Source organism: Octopus sinensis, linkage group LG23 (genome assembly GCF_006345805.1).
Source record: "Octopus sinensis linkage group LG23, ASM634580v1, whole genome shotgun sequence".
NCBI classification, from domain to species: Eukaryota; Metazoa; Mollusca; class Cephalopoda; order Octopoda; family Octopodidae; genus Octopus; species Octopus sinensis.
This window is the reverse complement of record NC_043019.1, coordinates 20851530-20877153: the sequence shown is the minus strand read 5'-3', so window position 1 is coordinate 20877153 and position 25624 is coordinate 20851530. Positions and strand designations below refer to the sequence as shown.

At 35.8% G+C, this 25624-nt stretch overlaps 1 protein-coding gene across 1 annotated transcript in view; it reads right to left on the bottom strand.

Annotated features, from left to right (window-relative positions):
* Positions 1-931: 931 nt before the first annotated feature.
* LOC115223370 overlaps positions 932-25624 on the bottom strand; it is a 69619-nt gene continuing 44926 nt past the window's right edge. Inside the window, exons 4-9 of the mRNA XM_029793866.2 lie at positions 18391-18691; positions 14621-14748; positions 13639-13713; positions 8291-8365; positions 2319-2487; positions 932-1471 (exon numbers count right to left, since the gene is read on the bottom strand). Of these exons, the coding sequence (XP_029649726.2) occupies positions 1430-1471; positions 2319-2487; positions 8291-8365; positions 13639-13713; positions 14621-14748; positions 18391-18691 (790 nt within the window). The 3' untranslated portion in view covers positions 932-1429. The remainder of the gene's footprint in view (positions 1472-2318; positions 2488-8290; positions 8366-13638; positions 13714-14620; positions 14749-18390; positions 18692-25624) is intronic.

Sequence of the window (25624 nt, the reverse complement as noted above, 5' to 3'; positions counted from 1 at the left end):
ACTTATGGAAGACCCAACTTAGCATTTTGGGCAATATCTCATTTTTGGGACGCCTTTTCGGTGGGAAAAAATCTGCGTCTTATGTCAATTTACGAATTTCCGGGAGAAGATCGCTTAGAAGACCACTTTTCAAGTTTTGAGAGGAAATAGTGCAAGAATTTTCTTTGCCACTCAAATCTACGGAAATCCTCTTACATAACATCTTTCAGAATTTGGTGTGTGGTGGGGAAGCTGAGATAGGTAAACTGATCTTATCGCTAAATAACGGAGCTTATGTCAGTATTTTCAATTAATCCAAGAGTACATATGTATTGTACCTTAGTAGTACTGGAAACCATTTAAAATGTATGCATATTCAACTAAGTTAAACTTTTTTTTATTAAAACGCATGTTTAGTGTATTTTCTTTCATCGGACTTATACGGCCTGGCCATAGATATATTCTCTCACATACGATTTCTTATCCTCTTCCAGACAAGTACAATACCAGCCTATTATGAAACTTGAGACCCGGTTTATATAGGCTTCTTAATTACAAAGGTTAACTAGGATTTTAACTTGCGTGTGAACATAATCTTAATTTTGTCTCTAATTTAAACATAAGCTTAACTAAAATCGTTTTTTAATTATTTGCAAGCGAGATGTTGACTGGTTATATATCTTAAATTACTGAACCTAATTCGTCAGTTATTAAAGGTTTTGTAGATTTTTTTCTGAATGAAAATAGAAAATAAAGAAAAACAGTTATTTTATACATGATTACAGAAATTCAAGTGAACAGATTCATAGTTGCTTAATGGTTGCTCTAGTTCCAAGCCAGTGCGAAACTTATTTAACTATGCTTGAAATATAATTTTGTGTGTTACAAAATCAAATTAGTGAATTATTAAAGAGTTTAATGAAAAAAATATTTACTGAATAAAAATAGGAAATAAGTTAATTTAATTTTATTTACACATCATTACAGAAATTAAAATTTGTGGTCCACAATTAAGGACTAACCTGGTTTCAGGTCAACGTGAAATATATTTCTCAGTGCTTTTAGCTGTTAATTTCCACGAAAAAAATATCTTCAGAAAAATCATTCGAAATGCTTTGATTACAGGAACATCTAGATAAAGCTTCAACGTAACCTTTAACTATTTTATTCTGATTTGTTTCATTAAGCAAACTGCTTGTTTTTCTTTGGTCTAGTGTTCAAGTCTTCTGTAACACCATAGAGTTTCATTTAGACCTATATTCCGGTTTGGTTCCACAAATAACTGAAAAATTTGATTTACACGTATAGGAGTACCCTGAGTTACTTATTTTTTCTTTTAGGGAGTTAGGTAACATGAGAAGATATAAAAAGAAAGATATGACAGCTCTAGTGTGTTGTCTACTCGCTTGAGAACTCTTCAAATCGTTCAAATTCATTGGCTCGGATTTGGTTAACATTGAATAAGAAACGTGTCCACAACCATTTCAATGAACTGAAAAATAAAAAAAATTCAATTATAATTATGAAAGATTAGGATTTAAAAGTATCGAGAATCAGACAATTTATATAAATTGATATAATACTATAAAGCTTTCTTTTAACTATTTTAAAATATATTTTAGTATGAAAATGCCTTATTCATGCCAAGAAAAAACAAACAAAAAAACGGATGAAAATACTAGTAAACCATGTGTTACGATGTGACCGGCGATAGCGTTTTTTTTTCTTTTTCTTCAGAATCTTTTTGTTATGTATCTAAGCAGACATCCTTCCAGAATTCTTCCTGAAAAAATATACAGTTGTCTCTGGAACAAAACATTGTCATCACAACAACAGAAATTAAAGTGTGTGTGATAGCCTACTTCTAGTTTATAACGTAGATGGCGAGAGAGAAGGTTAAATATTATAATACAACAACATCGAGGAAAGATATTTGCAAAATGATACCGTACGTCTGTTTCTGACGAACTACATATAAAAAGGCGCGAAACAACTTCGGAAGAATTTTGACTGGATACTCTGGAAAGAGTATTTAGTTCGGTCATGGGCAATCTACGACTCGCAGGACGCTCTGTATGGCACGCCTATCGAAAAATTACCTCCAATGTTTTTTTTTTCTTTATTTTGACCCGCACTGATGAGTCATCATCATCTCGAGTGACAAAACAAAATTCATTCGAGATATCATAATTTATTTTTGCTTTTTTCCTTTTTGTCTGAAGATGGCCATGGTTTTAAATGCAACAGGTCTGCTGGACCAGGTCTGACTTAGCGTTAAAACAACAATAAAAACATTTGTAACAATATCTAAAAGAATTTTTTTCTGTTTTGAAAATTACTTGTTCCATGTCCAGTTGGATCCGTTTGGCTCCACGGGGGTCTTTTTCTTCGAACCTGTTCGTCAACAACTTCAACAAAACGCAAGCATTGATGAAACTATCGAAATGCATACAACCCATTCCTTTTTTATCATAAATTCTGACCACTAACTGAGCGAACTGGTTTGATCTGCAAAAGAAGAAAATAACATTGATTAAACGATACAAATGGATTTTAAAATCAGAATTGCGATCGAATTATTTATCACAGAGAAAGTTCAAATCAAAACTGAAATCGAACTATCACATACGATATTTAAAATTGAAATTTAAATCAGACTCTCTTGCATTTCTCTCATATAGATATAGATATAGATATATAGATATATATATGTGTGTGTGTGTTACAAAAAGAAAATATAAAATACACGTGGAAATGTAAGGGTAAAATATGAAAATGCACATTGCAAATAAAAAAAGGTTATTTATGACAGGTAACGACAAATATATACATTTAGATTGACTGAGGTAGTAATAAGAGTCATAAAAGTCATTATTATGAGATGATTATAAGATGATAATAAAGTAAGAGAACAAAGCGAACCATGGTTTACGCAAAGCTATTCATCGCTTACCAATTGTCTTAACCATTTTTTTTTTTTATATATTATCGTAATGATAAAGGTGGGTGATCTAGTGGGCTCACGATCGTAAATTCGAAGGTTCGATTGCAGCACCGAATGGCACATTTTCTGAAAATTAGTAAGGTGTTTATACTGAAGATGCTGTTGTGATATGTATGTGTATAGAAAAAGAAAAATTCAAAGGATTACTTTGGTCCAATGGTAAAACATCTGTCATGTTTACAAGTGTGGGTTCGTGTCCCAAGGGTAGCCTTCGGCTTTTTCTATCCATAGGGTGTTTAACCCAATATTTACACACTAGTATGTATAGCTTTATTTGCTCCGAGATTCACCGCTCCTCAAAAGAACTGATTCACGTTCTCATATTTTCTATATTCTTATGATGTGTGTGTGTTTAACTCTATATCGCAACTTGGGCGTTGCAATTACTTGATTTCTGCAATAATTACTACTGTTCTTGAATGGTACGGATATTTAATTAATTAACCCTGGAAGGATGAAAGGTAAAAATACCCCTCAGAACGCACAAGGTCAGCAGTTTTAAGGGAGGGAGTAAGTCGATTACATCGACCACACTGCTCAACTAGTACTTATTTTATCGACCCCGAAAGGATAAAATGCAAAGTCAGCTTTCGCGGAATTTGAACTCAGAACGTTAAGACGGACGAAATATCGCTAAGCATTTTACCCGGCGTGCTACCGATTCTGCCAGCTCGCTGCCGTAAATAGCCTATTGATTTCCAACATAGGCACACGACCGAGAATTTCTTTAAAATATCGACCCTGGAAGGATGAAGAGTTGACCTCGGCAGAATCGAACACATTGAGTTTCTCAACTAAATACTGCGCACGGCTTTTTTTTTTTTTTTTATAAATTCTCTCCGTTTTTTTCTTTTTCCTATCCGTCACTGAACGTAGTCGAACAATTCACAGACCTATTGTCTAATAATTATCTAATAATTAACTAATAATTAACATGCAGCTGGCGCATTAGACTGCATTAATTTGTCTGTATTAAAATATATTTCGGGTTTCGTGCCATTCACACGGAGTCGAGGTGAGAAACAAGGAAGGGGGTGAAAGAATTGAATTGGTGGGGTGCTAAGTTGACAGTGTTCACGATGGTTTGGGTGGTGGGTATCATACATACATGCATTTTATATATACACACATACAGTGAGAGAGAAAGGTTAGTGTTGAGAAGCAACTATTTACATCTGTTTAAATCGTACAAAATGTAATGTCAGAATTTTTATTTATGCACATATGTGTGTGTCCATATATATTGTGTATAATATATATATATATATATATATATATATATATATACAGATATATATGTATATAATATGTATATATACAGATATATATATAATATATATTGTATATAATATGTATATATACAGATATATATATATATATATTGTATATAATATATATATATATACAGATATATATATATATAATATATATATATATATATAATATATATATATATATATATATATACAGATATATATGGAGGGACACACACATTTTTATGTATGTATATACGTACATAGAATAAACTGTGCACTCAGAAAGCTATAAACGCGAATTTATTATTTTTAAAAATCTCACGAATCAAAAGATGAAAAATAAAACAAAATCTTAAAAGTAACTAAAGAAGAAAAAAAAAGACTAATGGATGTAATTCAAGGTCCAACACTGAAGTTGAATAGAATAGAAAAGAGGGAAATGTGATAGCTTGGTTATTTGTTTCACATTCACATATCCCTAACACACACATACATACGCAACACGCGCAACATACATACACACACACACACAACACACACACACAAAGAAAAATAAATAATAATCTACACTACGTCAGAAAATTATATAAAGGTAATACATGATTATCAAAACTAGGCTCTTGCAAACCCCTGTTCTCCTATTATTATTATTATTATTATTATTATTATTACTACTACTAGCAGTATCGCCCGGCGTTGCTCGGGTTTGTTTCGACCCTTCAGAATTGGAATTTTTGAAAAGTAAAAATTTTGCATTATGTAGCTTGTTATTCTCTTTAAGTGAACATTTTTCTGGTTGAAATACACCGAAAAATTGCGACACAGCAGTCAAAAAATCGTAAAAAAATAGGGATTTTCATAGAAAAAAAGCACCTTTTCTATGTAAATAATTTTTGGTGTTAACATGGTCCGATTTGAATTTTTTCTTCTACGGAATGAAGAGCAAGCCTTCTTCTATCATACTCTCAATTTTGGTCAACTTGTGCCGCAGGGTCTGGGAGGAGATAGTGTTAGTTGAAGGCTACCAAACCTGCCATACACAGACAACTTCAGCTTTATGTATAGAGAGAGATTATTGAGTAAGTGAGAGAGCAGTGCATACCATCAAAGTGACACTAAGGTAAAATATACGAAGCCCAATATATAAGTTGGGGTCGATGTAATCGAGTTGGCCCCCTTCTCCCAAATTTCAGGCATTGTGCCTATAATAGAAAGGGGTACCGATTTTGAGTATTTACATATTTTCCTATATAAATACTGTCCTACCCTATCGTAGCGATTTTTGTATTCGTTTGGTGTCAACACAGGACACCCCGAAACAAGATGGTCCATTGTTTTGTCAAATGAGTTGCAGAACCTGCATTTAGGGCCAGGACCGTTTTGAAGAACATTAGTGTTGTGTAGAAGTAGACATACCCAGAGAGCCTTCAGAGGGTAAGGCGGAGAGTTGCGTATTGTCGAGGGTTATTACCAGTATCTTGAGTACAATGATTTGCGAGGACATTATTATTATCCCGTTATATGGTACGTTGAACGTGCGATACAAACAGTTAACCTGGTAGTTTCTGGTAAGCAAGCTTTGATCCAGTGCCGCCAATATGAAACCTTCAGTCTCTGCTTTCAGTCCTGAACTCCTCAGCCACTGATGGGTTGTTGCTTGGTCTATGTTATGCGTAGTTTGGGTTCTAATGGGATAGACAACCAAATGAAAACCATTGTTATTGTTACGTGTTTATTTGCTTTACATGTTACACGGACTCGACATTCAGCGTAGTAATACATTATATACTTTACACACAGTTGTACTGTTCACTAACAAAATAGTGCCAAGAGTGGGGATGTAGTTTGGCATACGCAAACACATAGATATGAATGTGTAACAGTCTACATCAGCATTTCGACATCGAAGAATACACTGTTTTTATTGTTATTATTATTGTTGTTGTTATTATTATTATTATGGGATGAAAACCCACAGCTTATTTTGCTGGGTATGATGGAAAGTGTCAGCTGTCCACAGCCAGCACACTAAAGTGACGCTTGTTTAATGGTCATGCATCAAGAACCCTGCAAAGAATTCTTGCAATTCCAAGCAATGCTGATTGCAGCAGTCTTTTTCAGCCATGTTGATAGTTGAGTGCTGATACTTCCAAGTGCACCAATTACTATTGGTACCAAGTCTACTCTCTTCATTGACCACACACAACCTTCGTATTTCCCACTTTAAATCATCATAGTTGTTTATTTTTTACTTCTTCTCACATTGATCCTGTTGTCACCGGGGCATGCTATGTCGATTATCATTCATGTTCTTTCTTTTTTATTCACTGCAACAACGTCTGGTTTCCGATTATCAATTTTAATTTTTGGGAGGTACAATCGGTGGTCCATACTGAAATCTGTGACTTTCAATTCTTCGATTAGGCGATCTTTCGTCTCTAGTAGACCTTTCCGTCTATTTCCGTAAAAAAATTTTTTTATTTTTTACATATGGGCTTGCGGGAACTTTTGAAGTAATATACATACATATACACATACACCGAGTAAAAAATTTCAGTTATCTCTTTCTTTCACACATTACTCTGTCTCTTCACACACACTAACAGAAGCACTTCACTTACACAACATACTGTCTGTCTCCCACACCCCATCAAACACACACACACACATGTACATCAATGCACGGTAACTTCAAAAGAATTTCCCTCGTCATACAATCGCTTTCTCTTAGTCTCTTTCGCTCTCATTACTTCAAAAGTTCCCGCAAGCCTATATGTAAAAAAAAAATTTTTTTACGGAAATCGACGGAAAGGTCTACTAGAGACGAAAGATTGCCCTTCGATTATGCTCATTTTTAGAATATCACAATCATTAGTTTCACCTTCACTGTTTGCGGGTTTTAGATTTGTTTCGTATTTCCTCCCATTCATATTTTTGTCTGTGGTATTCTGGTTTGGTGAATTTTGCTCATCATAATACATTCATATGGTCTGGGTTTGTTGTCTTTCGTTGTTTACTTCGTTTTTGTTGGATCATTATTATTATTATCATCATCCTCATCATCATCATCATTATTATTATTTAAAGCAGCGAGTTGGCAGAGTCGTTAGCACGCCGGGTGAAATTCTTAGCGGCATTTCGTCCGTCTTTACATCCCGAGTTCAAGTTCCACCGAGGTCGACTTTGCCTTTCATCCTTTCGGGGTCGATAAATTAAGTACCAGTGAAATACCGGGGGTTGATGTAATCGACTTGCCCCCGTCCCCCAATTTTCAGGCCTTGTGCATTTAGTAGAAAAGATTAATATTTTTATGATTATTATCTTTTTTAGGAAGACGGTGGTGAGAGGAAGTATCAAAGATTTTTAAAGAGTATTACATGACGAAAAGGAATTACGGGAGAGGAGGGCTCTGTAGGTTGCGCTTTCATGAATTTTCATTTGGTATCCAATATTACTTTTATGGGTAAGGAGCGTATCTCTTTATATATAAACGGCAGTTTGTCTGTCTGTGTGTCTGTCAGGTTGTACCCTCACCCTGACCACGGCTTTCAACCGATTCTGATGAAACTTGACACACACATAGCCCAATGTCATAATTCAAAACTAACGCAGTGAAAATTTTGAAAAGTTCCCCCAGTTCTGAAAAGAATCGATAAATTCGACATTGGCTCGAGAATCTAAGCTTTTTATATGCAACACATTTTCTCTCTGGGGGACACAACTCGACCATTTTATCGCCCAAAGGGACAGCTAGGAACATCGTATACACGGAAGTATTCGAGTGAAGAGAAGACATTGCAACCTACACATGCACCTATGTTCCCTAGAGGGAAAGGACTAGATTGGGATTAGTCGTTGCCTACTAGGGGCTCTTACATACCCGGGCAACGCCGGGCTATGCTGCTAGTTTATAATGTAAAAAAATCTTTTGCTGTTATGTTTTTGTGAGTGCAGGGATTAGATGGTGTGTGAGTTTGTGGATTAAGAGCAAGTGTGGGAAGAAAAGAAGCGTGAGGAGAATAAAAAGTGGGGTGTTTATAAACGAACTTACACTTGGTATCCGAATGATTGGAAGGCTCTGTGTAATTCAATAGCGTCGATTGTTCCAGAACCATCTACGTCAAAACTGTAAGAGAAAACAATGGTATATGTATAAGTGTGTGTGTATACAGAGAGTGAGAGAAAGAGGGCTTGGTTGTATAAATGAATATACTTTCTATAGGTTTCATGACCAATCAGTGTTCTAGCTACTCTGGCAATGAGATTATCGACCTATTACATATAACAGCCAAATCATGCTCCATTGACGCCTTACTTCTTATATATATATATATATATATATATATATATGTATATATGTGTGTGTGTGTGGTGTGTGGTGTGGTGTGTGTGTGTGTCTGTGTGTGTTATGTATAATTTGCATATTATATTGATAAAGAAACAATTGTACAACATTAATCTATTTTTTAGTTGTATTTCACTTTCCTTACGTTGAGGGTAGTGCTATTTCTATGTGGAGGTATCGTCGGCGGCTATACCAGAATACGGAGCTATTTCTAGCACTAGAGTTAACCTATTTAACGTTAACTCTCTTATATTTACGGATATATATATATATATATATATATATATATATATATATATATATATATAATATATATATATATATAGTTAATCCAAACATGAAAACACAAAGAGAAAACACAACGCGAGGACGTGGAACAAGTATAGAGTTATTGGACGCTGAGGAAGTGAAAGTAGGAAGGCGAATTTAACGTTTCGAGTTGAGTTCTTCGTCAGAAACAGAAAAAGGAAAGATCCAAGGAATATATATATCCATATATATATATATATATATATATATATATATATATATATATATATATATATATATATATATATATAATATATATTGATTCAATATGTGATAGCATGTGTATCGTTGGCGATGTTTTTTCCTCCGTCTTCCCTTCCTTGGATCTTTCCTTTTCCTATGTTTCTGACGAAGAGCTTCGCTCGAAACATTAAATTCGCCTTCCTTCTTTCATTTCCTCAGCGTCCAATAACTCTATATTTGTTCCACGTCCTCGCGTTGTTGGTTTTCTTTTTGTGTTTTCATGTTTAGTGTGCTAAATTTTCTGGAGAACAATTTTAAGTGGTTGAGACCATAGCGGATCTTCTTCTAGCATAAGGGTTTCCACATAGTGGTTAAAAAAATTCCACCTTATATTTATGTATTAAATAATATTTACTGAATCTCAGTTTTTTGTATGCTAGACCACTGGTGTTAAAATTGATGTTATCAAATTAATATCCAAATTTTCACCCCCAGTTTGATTTTAATTTATATATATATATATATATATATATATATATATATATATATATATATATATATAGTTGAGGTGTACTCTATGATTCGACAGCTGTCGAATCGTACTCCCCCTATTTCTCTTTCTTTCCTTTATATATATAATATATTATATATATATATATATATATATATATATATAATATATATATATATGTATATATATATACACACACACACACACACACACACACACATACATAATCTCTGCTTATGGAAAATCTTTAATGAGTCTTCATTTTTGCTCTTAATAATTTAAAATTCGGCTGATAGGATGTTGAAGATGTTTTACAGAAAATGGTAATGAAAGCCAAATCTCGGGCAGTCGCACATTGTAGCTTTAAGAGCTGCAATGTAGTACTCGTTGCTGGTGTTTCTCGTTGACTCACTACCACACACGCACACACACACACACACACACACATCATTGCGGTAGTTAGACTTAATGAAGCAATTAAGTTCCAAGAATCAGATTTCTTTGGCAGCTTTGATGGTGCTCTGAAAAAAATATCCACGTAAAAATATTTCCTGAAAATCTCTCACAGAGTCTGACCTCTTTAGGAAAGACATCTGTGTTTCTCTTCGGAAATATAGTACATGAAACCATTACATTTTGGCATTATTCTGAGCGGAAATATTATGGAAAATCTTCTGGATTTAATCTTATTTTATCGGGGGTCCTTGAGCAGAACTAATTTGTCAGTAAACCTAAAAGTATGATGGAAATTTCAAGCCTCATTCAAAGCGATTTGAGTTCGCGCTTATTTGCATAGTATAAAGACATATATAGCGCCATTTTTTCATTTCCCCTCATCGTCCAAGAAAACCTCGTCGGTTACAATGTGCTTCTTTCAGTTTCCATCTACCAAACCCACTCACAAGACTTTGGTCGACCCGGGACTATATATAGTAGAAGATGCTTGCCCAAGTACCATGCAATGGAACTGAAACCGAAACTATGCGGTTCGGAAGCAAACTTCTTACCACAGAGCCATGCCTAAAAAGTGATGAAATGGATACTAATTTTCAAAAGAGAAATATACATATATGTACAGTTGCGGCCAAAATGTTCAGAACGGCATTGTTTTCGCCAGAAAAGTAGGTATAAGTTTTTATCAAAGTAAATCACTAAATCATCCATAACTTTTGTATTATCCTCTCAATTACACCAAAATCTCAGACAATAACAATTGATATCGTATTTATTATAGAATATAAAACAACTTTGATAAAAACTTTTACCTACTTTTCTGATATATATATATATATATATATATATATAATATATATATAAGCACGTTGGAGATTTCTCAGAGACGCCGTCTGCATGAAATACGCTAGTTAAGTTAGTACTAACATATTGAATATGAACATATTTAATTGGAATTAAATATATTCTTGCTCAATGACAATTAAAACCATTTAATCCCAATTATTTATGAGGATGAGGGGAGGGGGAGAACATTAGAAATGTTATTTTTATCATTTTGAATATTACTGCAAATATCAGGGACGGTTCCAAACATTTGTAAGGCCTTTGTAAGGCCTCTTCAGCAAAGCCTAAATTTCATTATACTTATAAGAGGATTACCGAGTAAACTCTATATGGGTTGCCACCTAAAGATTACCATATTTACTTTTATATATGTGTGTATGAGTGTACGTACTTGCAATTGTGTGTATGCATGCATATTTATGTGTGTATATGTCTTCATCTCTCCCTCCCTCTCTCTCTCTCTCTCTCTCTCTCTCTCTCTCTCTCTTCTTCTCAGATTGTTTTCTCTCTCTCTCTCTCTCTTCTTCTCAGATTGTTTTCTCTCTCTCTCTCTCTCTTCTTCTCAGATTGTTTTCTCTCTCTCTCTCTCTCTTCTTCTTCTTCTCAGATTGTTTTCTCTCTCTCTCTCTCTTCTTCTTCTCAGATTGTTTTCTCTCTCTCTCTCTCTCTCTCTCTTCTTCTTCTCAGATTGTTTTCTCTCTCTCTCTCTCTCTTCTTCTTCTCAGATTGTTTTCTCTCTTTGTAGCTGTGTGGTAAGAAGCTTGCTTCCCGTTGTTCGACGTGGTTCGTGTCTATTGTACGTGGCAGTGAAACATGGACTGTGACAGCCAACGGCATACGTAGACTTGAAAGAATTGAAACCAGTAAGCTTCACTGGATGTGCAATGTGCAGTGGATGTGCCCAATGTGAATGTTCGACAGAGTGTAAGCATCTTGAGAGAAAAGGTGGGCATAAGAGGCATCAGACTGGCGAGATCCAACCTCTCACACCTACCCTATAATATTAGTCTTGAAAATATAGTCACACAATCGAAATCTCAAAGCTACAAAACAACACACGATAAATTCAAAACAATGTGTAATAAATAAGTGTTACATTTAATAGAATAATCTGAACACTGAAGGGTTAATAATAACAAGTGACTTTTTAAGATCTTCTATTTCCACCCAAAAACATCCGTCATCAAAAGCATTTACCACATTTTTAATGTGTCTGGGTTTCTCAGAGTAATATAAGAAGGTTGGATAGTGAAGAATTTTAGAATGTTTTTGACTCTTGTGAGAACCTAATAAATTTCTCAACATGGTTTGGAAGCACTTATCAAGATTAAGAGATAATCTGGAAAGAATTTCTACGTTCAACGATCTCGAAAAAGGTTGATGACCAAAATCTGAAACTCCTGATGCTATTGTGGAAATTAATGGTTACTAAATTAAGGCACAAAGTCAGCAATTTTGAGGGGAGGTTGTTAGCCGATACCATTTACCCGTCTACTTCGCTTTATGACTCACAAAGGAATAAAAGGTGAAATTGACTTCGATGGGACTTGAACAAAGAAATAATGACCTGGATCAAATATGAGGAAGTATTTCTTCTAACGCCCGTAACGATTCACCCATTCCACCAATCCCCTTGGCCCCTTGGTAAATGTTTTAAACATTGCCACAAAGGCAGTACTATGACGTGAAGGAACAATCGTCTATGTGGAAGCTCACTTTCTAACCATGTGGTCTTGGATTCAGTACCACGACGCGGTTCCTGGAGCAAATGCCTTGGACCCAAGTTGACCAAAGCCTTATGAGTGGATTTGATAAACGGAAACTGAAATCCAACATACCTCCATCATCAGCTGCCTCACAGATATCATTATGGTTTCGACACCTGGGCAGTACCACTCGATCCGGCGGTGTCAACAGCACTAAAATAAGCATTGTTTGGGAACAAACAAACCAAAGAAACCACAATGTTCAAACACTTTTATCCTATGTACAACCACATCAATAAATAAATTCAGTGAGTGAATTACAACCACTCCTAAATACGTAACTAAACAGCGACAACTCTATTAAGTCATACAGAAATTATAATTCCTCCCGTCTTCCGTAGTGTAATATAAAAGTAACAGCTTAATAACCACATTATTTCAATCAATCAATATATAGGCAGGATTAAGCACTAACTTTAATAAAACGAAACAAAGAGGCATATAAACCAATGTACATTGTATCAGTATTAATAGTAAACTGCAATAACTAAATTATATGCTAAATTGCGATCAATCTTTAAGTCCATATAAATAATTATCCCACTGGTCTTCCATAGATACTACAATATAGATAGATAGATAGATAGATAGATAGATAGATAGATAGATAGATAGATAGATAGATAGATAGATAGATAGATAGATAGATAGATAGATAAAAGCAATTGTTGCAATCTAGCGGAAAACTGTTCGGAGGGTAGTGTTTCTAATAATGATGATCATGATCATGGTGATGAAGTGATACCAGTGGTGATCGGAGCGTTGGGCTCAATCCAATTGAAATTTCAAAACATCTTAAAGCAACCGGAAATCCCATGCAAGATTTATATCCTGCAAAAAGCAGCTTGTTGGGCACAGCGCACATCTTAAGGAAAGTATTATCTGTCTGGGGTCCTTGTTGTGACTTGACAGATGACTAAAGACTATGGTGCATTTTTACCTACACTGTGTTACGAAGGAATAATAATGATAATAATAATACTTACGTCTCAAACATGGCTTTCCAATCTTGAATATATCTCCACAGTGACGTGAACTCATTGATATCAATTGTACCTGACCTGAAGTTTAATAAAATTAATTATTAACTACTAATTTAGTCATGTAAACAGTGTGATGTGAGTGAGGAGGGTTACAAACACATTTTGAAATGGCAGGTTACATAGAATAGATTGTTTTAAAAAACGATGATGAGAATTTGTAACGGAAACTAACAGTTTCGGATCTGGAACATTATATTATGTTACAATCTTTAGATGGTGTCTGAATCAGGGTTGTGGAGTCATCTAAAAGTTGACTCCTTCAGAAGGCTGTAATACGATTTGATAAGAACGCGGTACAAAGAAATACCCAGAACAAGGCTGTAACTTTAAATACCTTTAATGTCGGCCTCACACACACACAAACATACGTGTGTGTGTGTGTGTGTGTATATATATATATATAATATATATATATATATATATATATATATATATATATATATATATATATATATATATATATATATATATATATATATATATATATATATCTATATATATATATTTATTAATAATAAATATTAGGGAATAAATCCAAACTTACAGGGAAAAATCAGATTTAGGATTGAATACAATTTTATAGTAAAATATTATATTAAATTAGAGATAAAACCACTATTAGGCAAATCATACAATGAAAAACTTAAGCCAATACATAAGATTATTTATTTATATTATTTAAATATATAACAAAATTATTAAAAAATATAATTAATATAACACTACGATCGTTTCATGGCTGTTAATTTCTTTAAATTTTCGAGTTACAGTCATTCATCAGGTGGTTTAAATATTTAACTTGGCGAGGTTTAATCAATATATATATATATATATAAAATTTGAATGCTAAATGGAACGTGTTTAATGCGTGGAGGCCATGATCTTCTAATGACCTTTTTTTTATAAGAATTTTTTTGTTTCTTACCATCTACTGTCAAACATACTAATCATGAGACGACAGGTTTCTTCGCCGAATTCTGACCAATCACCATTGAGAAGAGCTTTCTGAAGTTCATCCCATGAAATTTTCCCACTTCTGTCTGTATCAACAAGCTGGAAAATTATAACAAAAACAAAATGTCACCAATGTAGGGTCAGTTTGAAAATTGATAAAGACTTCGTTTGTGTGTTAATATGGTTGTAGGGCTGTTGGTTGTTTTGTTTCGTTGTAAGGATCTTTTCACTTTGACCGGCAGATTTTAAAAATAATTTCTTTGTCACCACAACAGACGTCATTGATTGGTTGAAATTGCCGAAATACAAGAAATTAAACAAGAAATAGCTTACAAACTACATAATTTTCTCAAGAACGCCAAGAGAAAAAGATGTTTTATGTGACACATTCTACCAGTATACGAAGTTTAAAAGTGTTTAGTTACAAAGAAATTATTTTTAAAATCTGCCGGTCAAAGTGAAAAGATCCTGTTGTAATTATTGTAATCATTGCAATACATTTCATTAAAAAAATAAAACAGATAAATGACCTCAAGCAAAACGCATGTATTCTTTGTAAACATATCTTTAATCTTTTACTTATTACAGTCTTTGCACTGTGGCCATGCTGGGGTACCGCCATGAAGGGTATAGTTGAACAAATTGACCCCGGTGCTTATTTTTTAAGCCTCGTATTTATTTTTTCAGTCTCTTGCCAAACCGCTAAATTACGGGACATAAACAAACGAACACCAGTTGTCAAGCAGTGGTGAGAGACAAACACAAACATACACATACACGATGGGCTTTCAGTTTCCATCTACCAAATCCACTCACAAGATTTTAGGAGCAGTCCGAGGTTATAATAGAAGACGCTTGCCTTAGGTTAAGGTGCCACACAGTTAGAACCTGGCATCATATGCTTGGGAAGCAAATTTGTTACCATGCAGCCATGCTTACACCAATAATATTTAAAAACATACTAGTATTTCGTAAACATATACCAAAATATATTTATATTGTACTGACATAGCAGTAACCATGGAAATTCTTCAGTTATTTTGAAAACTATACATAATTTCATCTCCCTGCAAGAGAAGGTCTGATAATTTAAATATGTAGTCATGTTCAGCCTTCCTTTAAATAACCTCTCATTAAATATTCATGAGTTTTGCTTCTGTTTGTAATACACACATCCAGCCTAATCTCATACCCCAGTTAATACAATTACACTTAACGCTACACAACTTTTTTAAAAATGGATTTTTTTTTAATGAAATTTTCTACAAATGTTTTTCGGGTTGTTTAGATAACGGTCTTATCGGAACTTAATGTGAAAAATAAAATTGGTGGGCAGGCACACATACCTACTGACACAACACATAAGTTTGTTTTTTTTTCAAAATTTCTAGTTTCATTTTGTAGATATAGACGTTAAATTTCGATATAATCAAATCAACCCCTTAAAACGATTTGTTAAAAATGATTATCTTCACATACAAGATACATTGAACTTGCAATCAAATATTGTTTGTTCTTTGTTAGACATATAATAAATGGGTAAATTTTACTCTCATTAGGAGGATGTAATATTAAAATAATAATTCCAGAAAAGAACACGAAATTAAGGAACAAGCCCGCCCATATCTACTTGGAATCATATCCTCTTTATTGCTTTGTTTCAAGAGATTGTTTTGATACACATGTTATATTGAACTTTCAAGTTAAATATTGTGTAAAAAGAATATTCAGCAACCACCCATTGTTGTAATTCTCTAGAATATTACCCACGTGGTCAACAAAATCTGACTAATCACAACATTGCATAGAATAGACTTCAGCGACAATTTCGACTTTTGGTGTGCTCCTTTCTGAGCCCATCAATCAGTACAAAATCCTTTCTGAGCCCATCAATCAGTACAAAATCCTTTCTGAGCCCATCAATCAGTACAAAATCCTTTCTGAGCCCATCAATCAGTACAAAATCCTTTCTGAGCCCATCAATCAGTACAAAATCCTTTCTGAGCCCATCAATCAGTACAAAATCCTTTCTACTAAAGGCACAAGGCCTGAAATTTGGGGGAGGGGGATAGTCAATTACATCGACCCCAGTGTTTCACCGGTACTTAATTTATCGACCCCGAAAGGATGAAAGGCAACGTTTCACCCTCTGAAACTCTCTCCCAGCTCATGTCTTTCTGGTAGATGTTGACTTATAATGCTTGAAGAAGAACACTAACAGCATCTTTGTATTCAGCTTAATAAGGATGCCTTGTTAGAACACCAAATACTGTGTTACTGGACTTGAGGGATCCTCTCATGTAGGTATTTGCTGTTCATGTCATGGATGCAATGTTCTAACAAGGCATCCATGTTAAGCTGGATATATTTCGTTTTTCGCTGCTTTCACAGATGACCATGAATCTCTGTCACTATCCAATTGTGGAGGCACATGGCCTAGTGGTTAGAGCAGCGGACTCGTGGTCGAGGGATCGCGGGTTCGAATCTCAGACCGGGCGATGCGTGTGTTTATGAGCGAAAACACCAAAGCTCCATGCAGAAGGTAATGGCGAACTTCTGCTGACTCTTTCACCACAACTTTCTCTCACTCTTTCCTCTTGCAGCTTACCTGCGACGGACTGGCGTCCCGTCCAGGTGGGGAACCTATACGCCAAGAAACCGGGGAAACTGGCCCTTTTGAGCCAAGCATGGCTCGAGAAGGAACAAACAAACTATCCAATTCCATTATTATGAATTTGAATTGAGAGCTTAAGTCACAGTGAATCTTCCATTAGCTGATTGTGCAACCATGGCCACCACCCCTATGGATGCACTGCAGTAACTCTTTTGATAGATCTTGGTGATCCTGACCATTGATCTTCAAGGATTTCTCTGCTCAATATCAACGTAAGAAGCGTTGTTGGCTCAGCTGAGATCTTCCGTTTATTCTTCACAATCCGTTATGCTACAGTTCCATGTCTTAGCCATATCCCTGGCAGGGTGGCTGAGCGGGTGCTATGCCTTGCCAAACGGCAGCCTGTAACTATGCAGAGCAGGGTTGTCACTCTATGTGGTATTTTCAAAATACCCACATACCTCTTAGTCAATATGAAAATTACTTTTTGGTATCAATATTGCTTCTGTCACAAATACTTAATTAAGGGCATCACTCTTATCGATCCTGAAGTGATTGATTACCATGGTCACAGCCCCAACTTCCAAACCCCATAATTAAAAAAAAATAAATAGAAAACATAGCCAATGCGTAGGAGTGGCTGTGTGGCGTAGGAGTGGATGTGTGGTAAGTAGCTTGCTTACGAACAACATGGTTCCGGGTTCAGTCCCACTGTGTGGCACCTTGGGCAAGTGTCTTCTACTATAGCCTCAAGCCGACCAAAGCCTTGTGAGTGGATTTGGTAGACGGAAACTGAAAGAAGCCCGTCGTATATATATATATATATATATATATATATATATATATACATATATATGTATGTATGTGTGTGCGTGTGTGTGTGTGTGTGTGTGTGTGTGTTTGTCGCCCCAACATCGCTTGACAACCGGTGCTGGTGTGTTTATGTCCCCGTATCTTAGCGGTTTGGCAAAAAAGACCGATAGAATATGTACTAGGCTTACAAAGAATAAGTCCTGGGCTCGATTTGCTCGACTAAAGGCGGTGCTCCAGCATGGCCACAGTCAAATGACTGAAACAAATAAAAAAGAGAGAAAAAAAATAGCCAACACAAAGCTTCATATACTTACATTAAAGAACCCGATGATGTCAGAATTAACTGGACCAACTGAAGGATTATACGCATGTCTTGAACCTGATAAGCGTCGTCCTGACATCATGGTAGAGTTTCTCGATGACGAACCGTAGGAGTAATTTCCCATGCCCATTCCTGGAGACCGAGACCGACTCCGATGAATGATTTCATTGCTGCAAACATTTGCGTTACGATTGGCAAACTTAACAGCACTCGGACGTATCACAGATGGTGTCTCCACTCCCGATTGTGGATGTCCTCGATGGGTTGGAGATAAACTAGAACAAGAGTCGTATCTGAATGAAAAAAAAAGAGAGGTTAAATATTATAAATCTCTGTGTGTGTGTGTGAGAGAGAGAGAGAGAGAGAGTGTGTGTGTGTGTGTGTGTGTGTGTGTGTGTGTGTGTGTGTGTGTGTGTGTGTGTGTGTGTATGTGTGTGTGTCTGTGTCTGTGTCTGTGTCTGTGTCTGTGTCTGTCTGTCTGTATATTAGGAATACAACTTTTAAATTTTTTTCTTCAAAAACAATTTCCTGTATCATATTGAGACGAGCTTTTATGCTATCTTTTAAAAAGTTCGCCCATGAATCCATGTTTGTATTTTAAGGCAAAACTTGTTTGAATACGGGCAAGGTTGCATAGCACTCTCGGCTTTCAATAAATTCTTGGAATTTACAAATTCTTGGTGTGTGTGTTATACAATACTTTAAATTTAGTTTCATCACAGCCAATTCATGTTATTGAACAGCTTTACGTTGACGAACCTTTGAAGTGTAGATAAATATATTAACAATCACTGAACATAACTGAACAAAAGCGTATCAACCGAGTCCGATGATTGTTAAATTCACTTCTCAATATTTGGAAGGTTTCTTTCGCATGAAACTACTTGATAACATGAATTGACTGTTATGAGACTAAATTTAACGATGTAACTAGACGTTTGCCATTGGCTATTTCTTCTGCTGCTTTGGACTTTCCCTTTCTTCTTTCTGACAAAGAGCTATGCCCCAAAACATCAAACTCTCGTTTCACCAAGTGTCAAGCTAATACATTTCTTATGCAGATCTTCATGTCTTTTTTTTAATCATTTATTTGAATTCACTATGTGTATGTGTGTGTGTGTGTATGCATACAAACACACACACACATACATATATGTGTGTGTGTGTGTGTGTGTGTGTGTGTGTGTGTGGTGTGTGTGTGTGTGGTGTGTGTGTGTTGTGTGGAGGCACAATGGCCCAGTGGTTAGGGCAGCAGACTCGCGGTCGTAAGAACGCGGTTTCGATTCCCAGACCGGGCGTTGTGAGTGTTTATAGAGCGAAAACACCTAAAGCTCCACGATGCTCCGGCAGTGGTGGGGGCGATCCCTGCTATACTCTTTCGCCACAACTTTCTCTCACTCTTTCTTCTGTTGGCCTGCTCACTTAGCCAGCAGGGTGGCGTCATTTGAAGGCTAAAACAATGCGAAGCGCATTGTGACCAGCGATGTGTAGCAACATCTGATAGCCTGGTCGGTCACGTGATCACATGATATATATATATATACTAGCAGTATCGCCCGGCGTTGCTCGGGTTTGTAAGGGAAATAACTATAAAGCATTTTTAGAGAGTTATAGCCAAGAAATAGCAAAAAAATGGGAAAAAAATGATGGTAAATTTTTTTGGGAGTTAAAAAGGTCGAGTTGCGTCCCCTAGACAGTCAGTGGTTTGTGTTTCTGATTCTCGACCTCATGTCGAATTTATCGATTTTTTTCAGAACTGGGGGAACTTTTCAAAATTTTCGCTGCGTTAGTCTTGAATTATGACATTGGGCTATGTGTGTGTCAAGTTTCATCAGAATCGGTTGAAAGCCGTGGTCAGGGTGAGGGTACAACCTAACAGACACACAGACACGCAGACAGACAAACTGCTGTTTATATAGATATATATATATATATTATAGTATGCTTGTATATGTGTATAAAGTGTTCATACAAACAATTGAAAAAAATCACTGAATACATATAGAGAGGGTTAAATGCATTTGTTAAGAGTTCTTCTCAAATTTGAATTGCTTCAAGTTCCATTGACCTGAATCAATGTCTCACATGTCTCAGATGCCTTTGGTCATTGTGCAGTGCAGTAAATATAGACACAAATGTAAAGAATTGAAAAATAATACCACAAATTTTTTTTGCTTAACAATTCTGCCAGTTTACAGCACTTGCAGATGGGTTATTTTTTATTTTATTTTTTTTTTTTTATTTCTGTATGTAAGCATTTAGATATGTAAATAAACAGATCAATATACAGACAGATAGGTATATAGATTATATGAACAGACACATATGGAGACCCGGATCCACACATATGAAGATGCACATTCATACATACAAACATGGTACATAGTTACATAACACACACACAAGGAGACAGAGGTACATACATATACAAACACATGCTCACACACACATACATAGAAAATACACAAACACGGACAGGCAAGCACATAAATATGCAGAATACATACATACAGATGCACACACATACATACATACATATGCATACACACACATATATACATACATACACATGCAAACACACACACACACATACATACATACATGCATGCATGTATAGGCACACACACACACACACTGACCCACACACATGCGCACAAACAAACAAAAGGGAACGCAGTGTAAATAACGGACAAGTCAAAACTATTGAAAAGGTTGCAAGACGCAATGAAAATTTTAGAAAATGAAAATAAGAAATAAATGGAAATTTTACCAGTGTGTGTGTTAAATAATAAGACACTAAAAGAGAATGACTCACCCCAGACACAACAGAGTTAAAAATTGTTTCTGATAAAAGCACATGGCCTGAAATTTGGTGTGGGTTGGAGATTAACGGATTATATCTACTCCAGTACTTGACTGCTACTTTATTTTATCTATATTTTTATTACCCACAAGGGGCCAAACATAGAGGGGACAAACAAGGACAGACAAACGGGTTAAGTCGATAACATCGACCCCAGTGCGTAACTGGTACTTAATTTATCGACCCCCAAAAGGAAGAAAGGCAAAGTCGACCTCGGCGGAATTAGAACACAGAACATAACGGCAGACGAAATACGGCTACGCATTTCGCCCAGCGGGCTAACGTTTCTGCCAACTCGCCGCCCTACTTTATTTCATCGATCCCCAAAGTATGAAAGGCAAAGTTGAACTTGGCAGGATTTAGGAAAGAAATGCAAGAAAACATTCTGTCCAATGATCTCATGATTCTGCCAACCTGTAACTTTCAGTTGTTGGGAGTCATTCATCATCATCATCATCATCATCATCATCATCATCATCATCGTTTAACGTCCGCTTTCCATGCTAGCATGGGTTGGACGAATGACTGAGGGCTGGCGAACCAGATGGCTGCACCAGGCTCCAATCTTGATCTGGCAGAGTTTCTACAGCTGGATGCCCTTCCTAACGCCAACCAAAAATAGAAAAATAGGTAATTGGCGTATATGCATATTTCAGGAGTAAGTCTAAATAATAATAATGGTTTCAAATTTTGACACAAGGCCAGTAATTTTGGGGGAGGGTGTAAACTGATTAGATCGACCCGTGTTTAACTGGTAATTATTTTGTCAACCCCGAAAAGATGAAAGGCAAAGTTAACTAACCTCAGCAGAATTTGAACTTGGGATGTAAAGACAGACGAAATGCCACTAAACTTTTGCCTGGTGTGCTAATGATTCTGCCAGTTTGAGACCTTAGTCTAAATAACAATAATAACAACAATGACCAAACTAGGGGGAAATATATACAAAGGGGATATTCTAGCTGAAAATTATTCATTCAACTTGTAACCAAAATTGCAAACACAGTTTTGAACTTGCTTGCCACCAGTCAGCTGCACATGTGCACTAGAGAAAAATGAATGATAAGCGAATACATACGTTCTCACGAGAAAAAAAAGAGAAATTTTTTTTAAATATATATATACTCACACATACAAACATCCAAAATATTTTTTGACAAGGGAACTAACTCTCTATGTAAGTCTGACATATTTGGAGGGTTTCAAATTCCAAACATTTGGTATTCTCATTCTTTGATCGACGTTACTGTGTCCTCTTTGTTAACTCTTTACGAGAAGTTTGAATATCAACTTGACAGAGAACCCAAAGTACTATCTGTTATGAAATATAAATATATATACATACATAAATATATATATATACATACAGACATGTATATATATATATGTGTGTATATATATATATATATATAATATATATATATATATATTATATATATATATATATATATATATATATATATAATTATATATATAATATGTATATATATATATGTATATATATATATACATATATATATTATATTACACACACACTACATACCCACATATATATATATATACATACATAGATATATATATATATATATATATATATATATATACACATATATATTGTATATATATATATATATACACACACATGTATATATATGTATGTATGTATTTATTTATACCAACATGTGGTATACTAATTTCTATATCCAGACATCGCCTGGTGCGTTGTTTTGTATTGTAGTTGATTTGTAAATTATACACACAGGCATCTGGAATGTAGAAATGCATACATACCAACATATGTGTGTGGTACAAATCGAGTTCACTGAAATTTCACAATAATTTAACTCTATAATCACTATAGAGTCACGCTATGAGTAAATGCTTGATTTGTTCTTAAAGCAGCCAAAACCAGTCCCAAATCTTCTATGTGTTTTATGTTAAAAGTGATTAGATCCAACCTCTTACACATACCCTACAAAGTCATTCTAAAAATATACAGTCACATCATCGAAATCTTGAAACTACAAGATAATGTATGATAATATATGATAATGTATGATAATTCAAAACAATGTGAATAAATAAGCATTACATTTGACAAACAAATCTCAATCTAAACGGTTACTCTTTTACTCTTTTACTTGTTTCAGTCATTTGACTGCGGCCATGCTGGAGCACCGCCTTTAATCGAGCAACTCGACCCCGGGACTTATTCTTTGTAAGCTTAGTACCTATTCTTTGTAAGCCCAGTACTTATTCTATCAGTCTCTTTTGCCGAACCGCTAAGTAACAGGGACAGAAACACACCAGCATCGGTTGTCAAGCAATGCTAGGGGGACAAACACAGACACACAAACACACACACATACATATATATATATATATATATATACATATATACGACGGGCTTCTTTCAGTTTCCGTCTACCAAATCCACTCACAAGGCTTTGGTTGGCCCGAGGCTATAGTAGAAGACACTTGCCCGAGGTGCCACGCAGTGGGACTGAACCCGGAACCATGTGGTTGATAAACAAGCTACTTACCACACAGCCACTCCTGTAAATTTTCTTTCTAAATTTGGCAAAAGGCCAGCTACTTTATGGGAAGGTGGTTTGTTGATTATAGTGACCCAGGTATTCAATTGATATATATTTTATTGACTTTGAAAGGATGAAATGCAAAGTTGATATTGGCAGGATTTGAACTCAGAATGTAAAGAGCCGGAAGACATGCTGCTGAGCATTTTCTCCAATACTTGTCACCTTAACTGCTTTAAAATAATGATATTTTCACTAATACACACAGACATCTATGTCTGCTTATATATGTATATGTGTGTGTGTTTATATATGAGGGGTTTCTTTCAGTTTCCCTCTACCAAATCCACTCACAAGTCTTTGATTGGTCAGAGGCTATAGTAAAAGATACTTGCCAATGGTTCCACACAGTGGGACTGAACCCAGAACACTGTATAGTTGGGAAGCAAACTTGTTACCACACAGCCACATGTGACATAGATATTATATATATATATATATATATATATATGTACTTGTGTGTGTGTGTGTATTAGTGTCTCTTTGCCTTGACATCATGTAATAGTTGTAAAAAAATGTTGCCCTCATGCAAGCAGTCCTTTACTTGCAATCTTCTGTCTAAACATGTCTGATCATGTGGAATATTACCTTGCTTAGAAGTAGGTGATGGTTAGTGACAGGTAGGGCATCTATCTGTAGAAAACAACAAGCTTCTTTCAGTTTCTATCTAACAAATCCACTCACAAAGGTCAGGCCAACCATTGGCAAGTATATTCCACTATAGCTTCGGTCCAATCATTGCTATCCAGTAGCCCCACCCACTCCACACATACCCAGGTCTTTTTGCCACTTACTCGCACTCTTTAATCACACTCCCTTCACAATATCCTGCCACTTTTATTATGGCATTTGAACCTCAAGGGTTTGCCCTGGCACTTGCCACTATCTATACCTATTTCTTTACTGCCCACAAGGGGCTACACACAGAGAGGACAAACAAGGACAGACAAATGGATTAAGTCGATTATATCGACCCCAGTGCATAACTGGTACTTATTTAATTGACCCCGAAAGGATGAAAGGCAAAGTCGACCTCGGCAGAATTTGAACTCACAACGTAACGGCAGACGAAATACGGCTACGCATTTCGCCCGGCGTGCTAACGTTTCTGCCAGCTCACCTCTCTCTTCCTTTATTCAACCACCTCATTTATACTCTGATCCCTGTTCCTTGCGAGTATGCCTGGCATTTTGCCACCTTCTCTATCCAGCTGTCTTCCACTCTCTCTCCTTCTCCTGCACTTCCCTCAAGTTGGGTAACCCTGTATTTCCTTTGCAGTAGCACATCTCTTTCTGTTTTCATTCCTGATCTTTCTCTCTCCACCTGTCTGTCTCACTATAACCTTTTCATCATCCAACACACGATCACCTTCTCCAATGCCTCCTCACCTCTTGAAAGTTTGTTTTTTATTTGGTCTTGCAAGTAATTGGTGACTGTGTCAGTGCAGGTGTCACTTAAAAACGCCCAGTCCATATTGTTAAGTGGTTGGTGTTTGGAAGGGAATCCAGCTGTAGAAACCTTGCCAAAACTGACCTCACCTGTGCTTGTGCCACATAAAAAGCACAACTCACTTCACCTGTGCTTTTACCATGAAAAAAACCACTAAATCCACTTTGGTGAGTGGTTAGTGTTAGCAAAGGTATCCGGCTGTAAAAATCCCGACAAAACAGTCACAGAATTCTGATAATTCCACCACTCTCTCTTTTCTGCCTTTAAGTGATTTCCCAAGGAACTGGTGCCGACCAACAATCTGCTCCTTGAGTGGC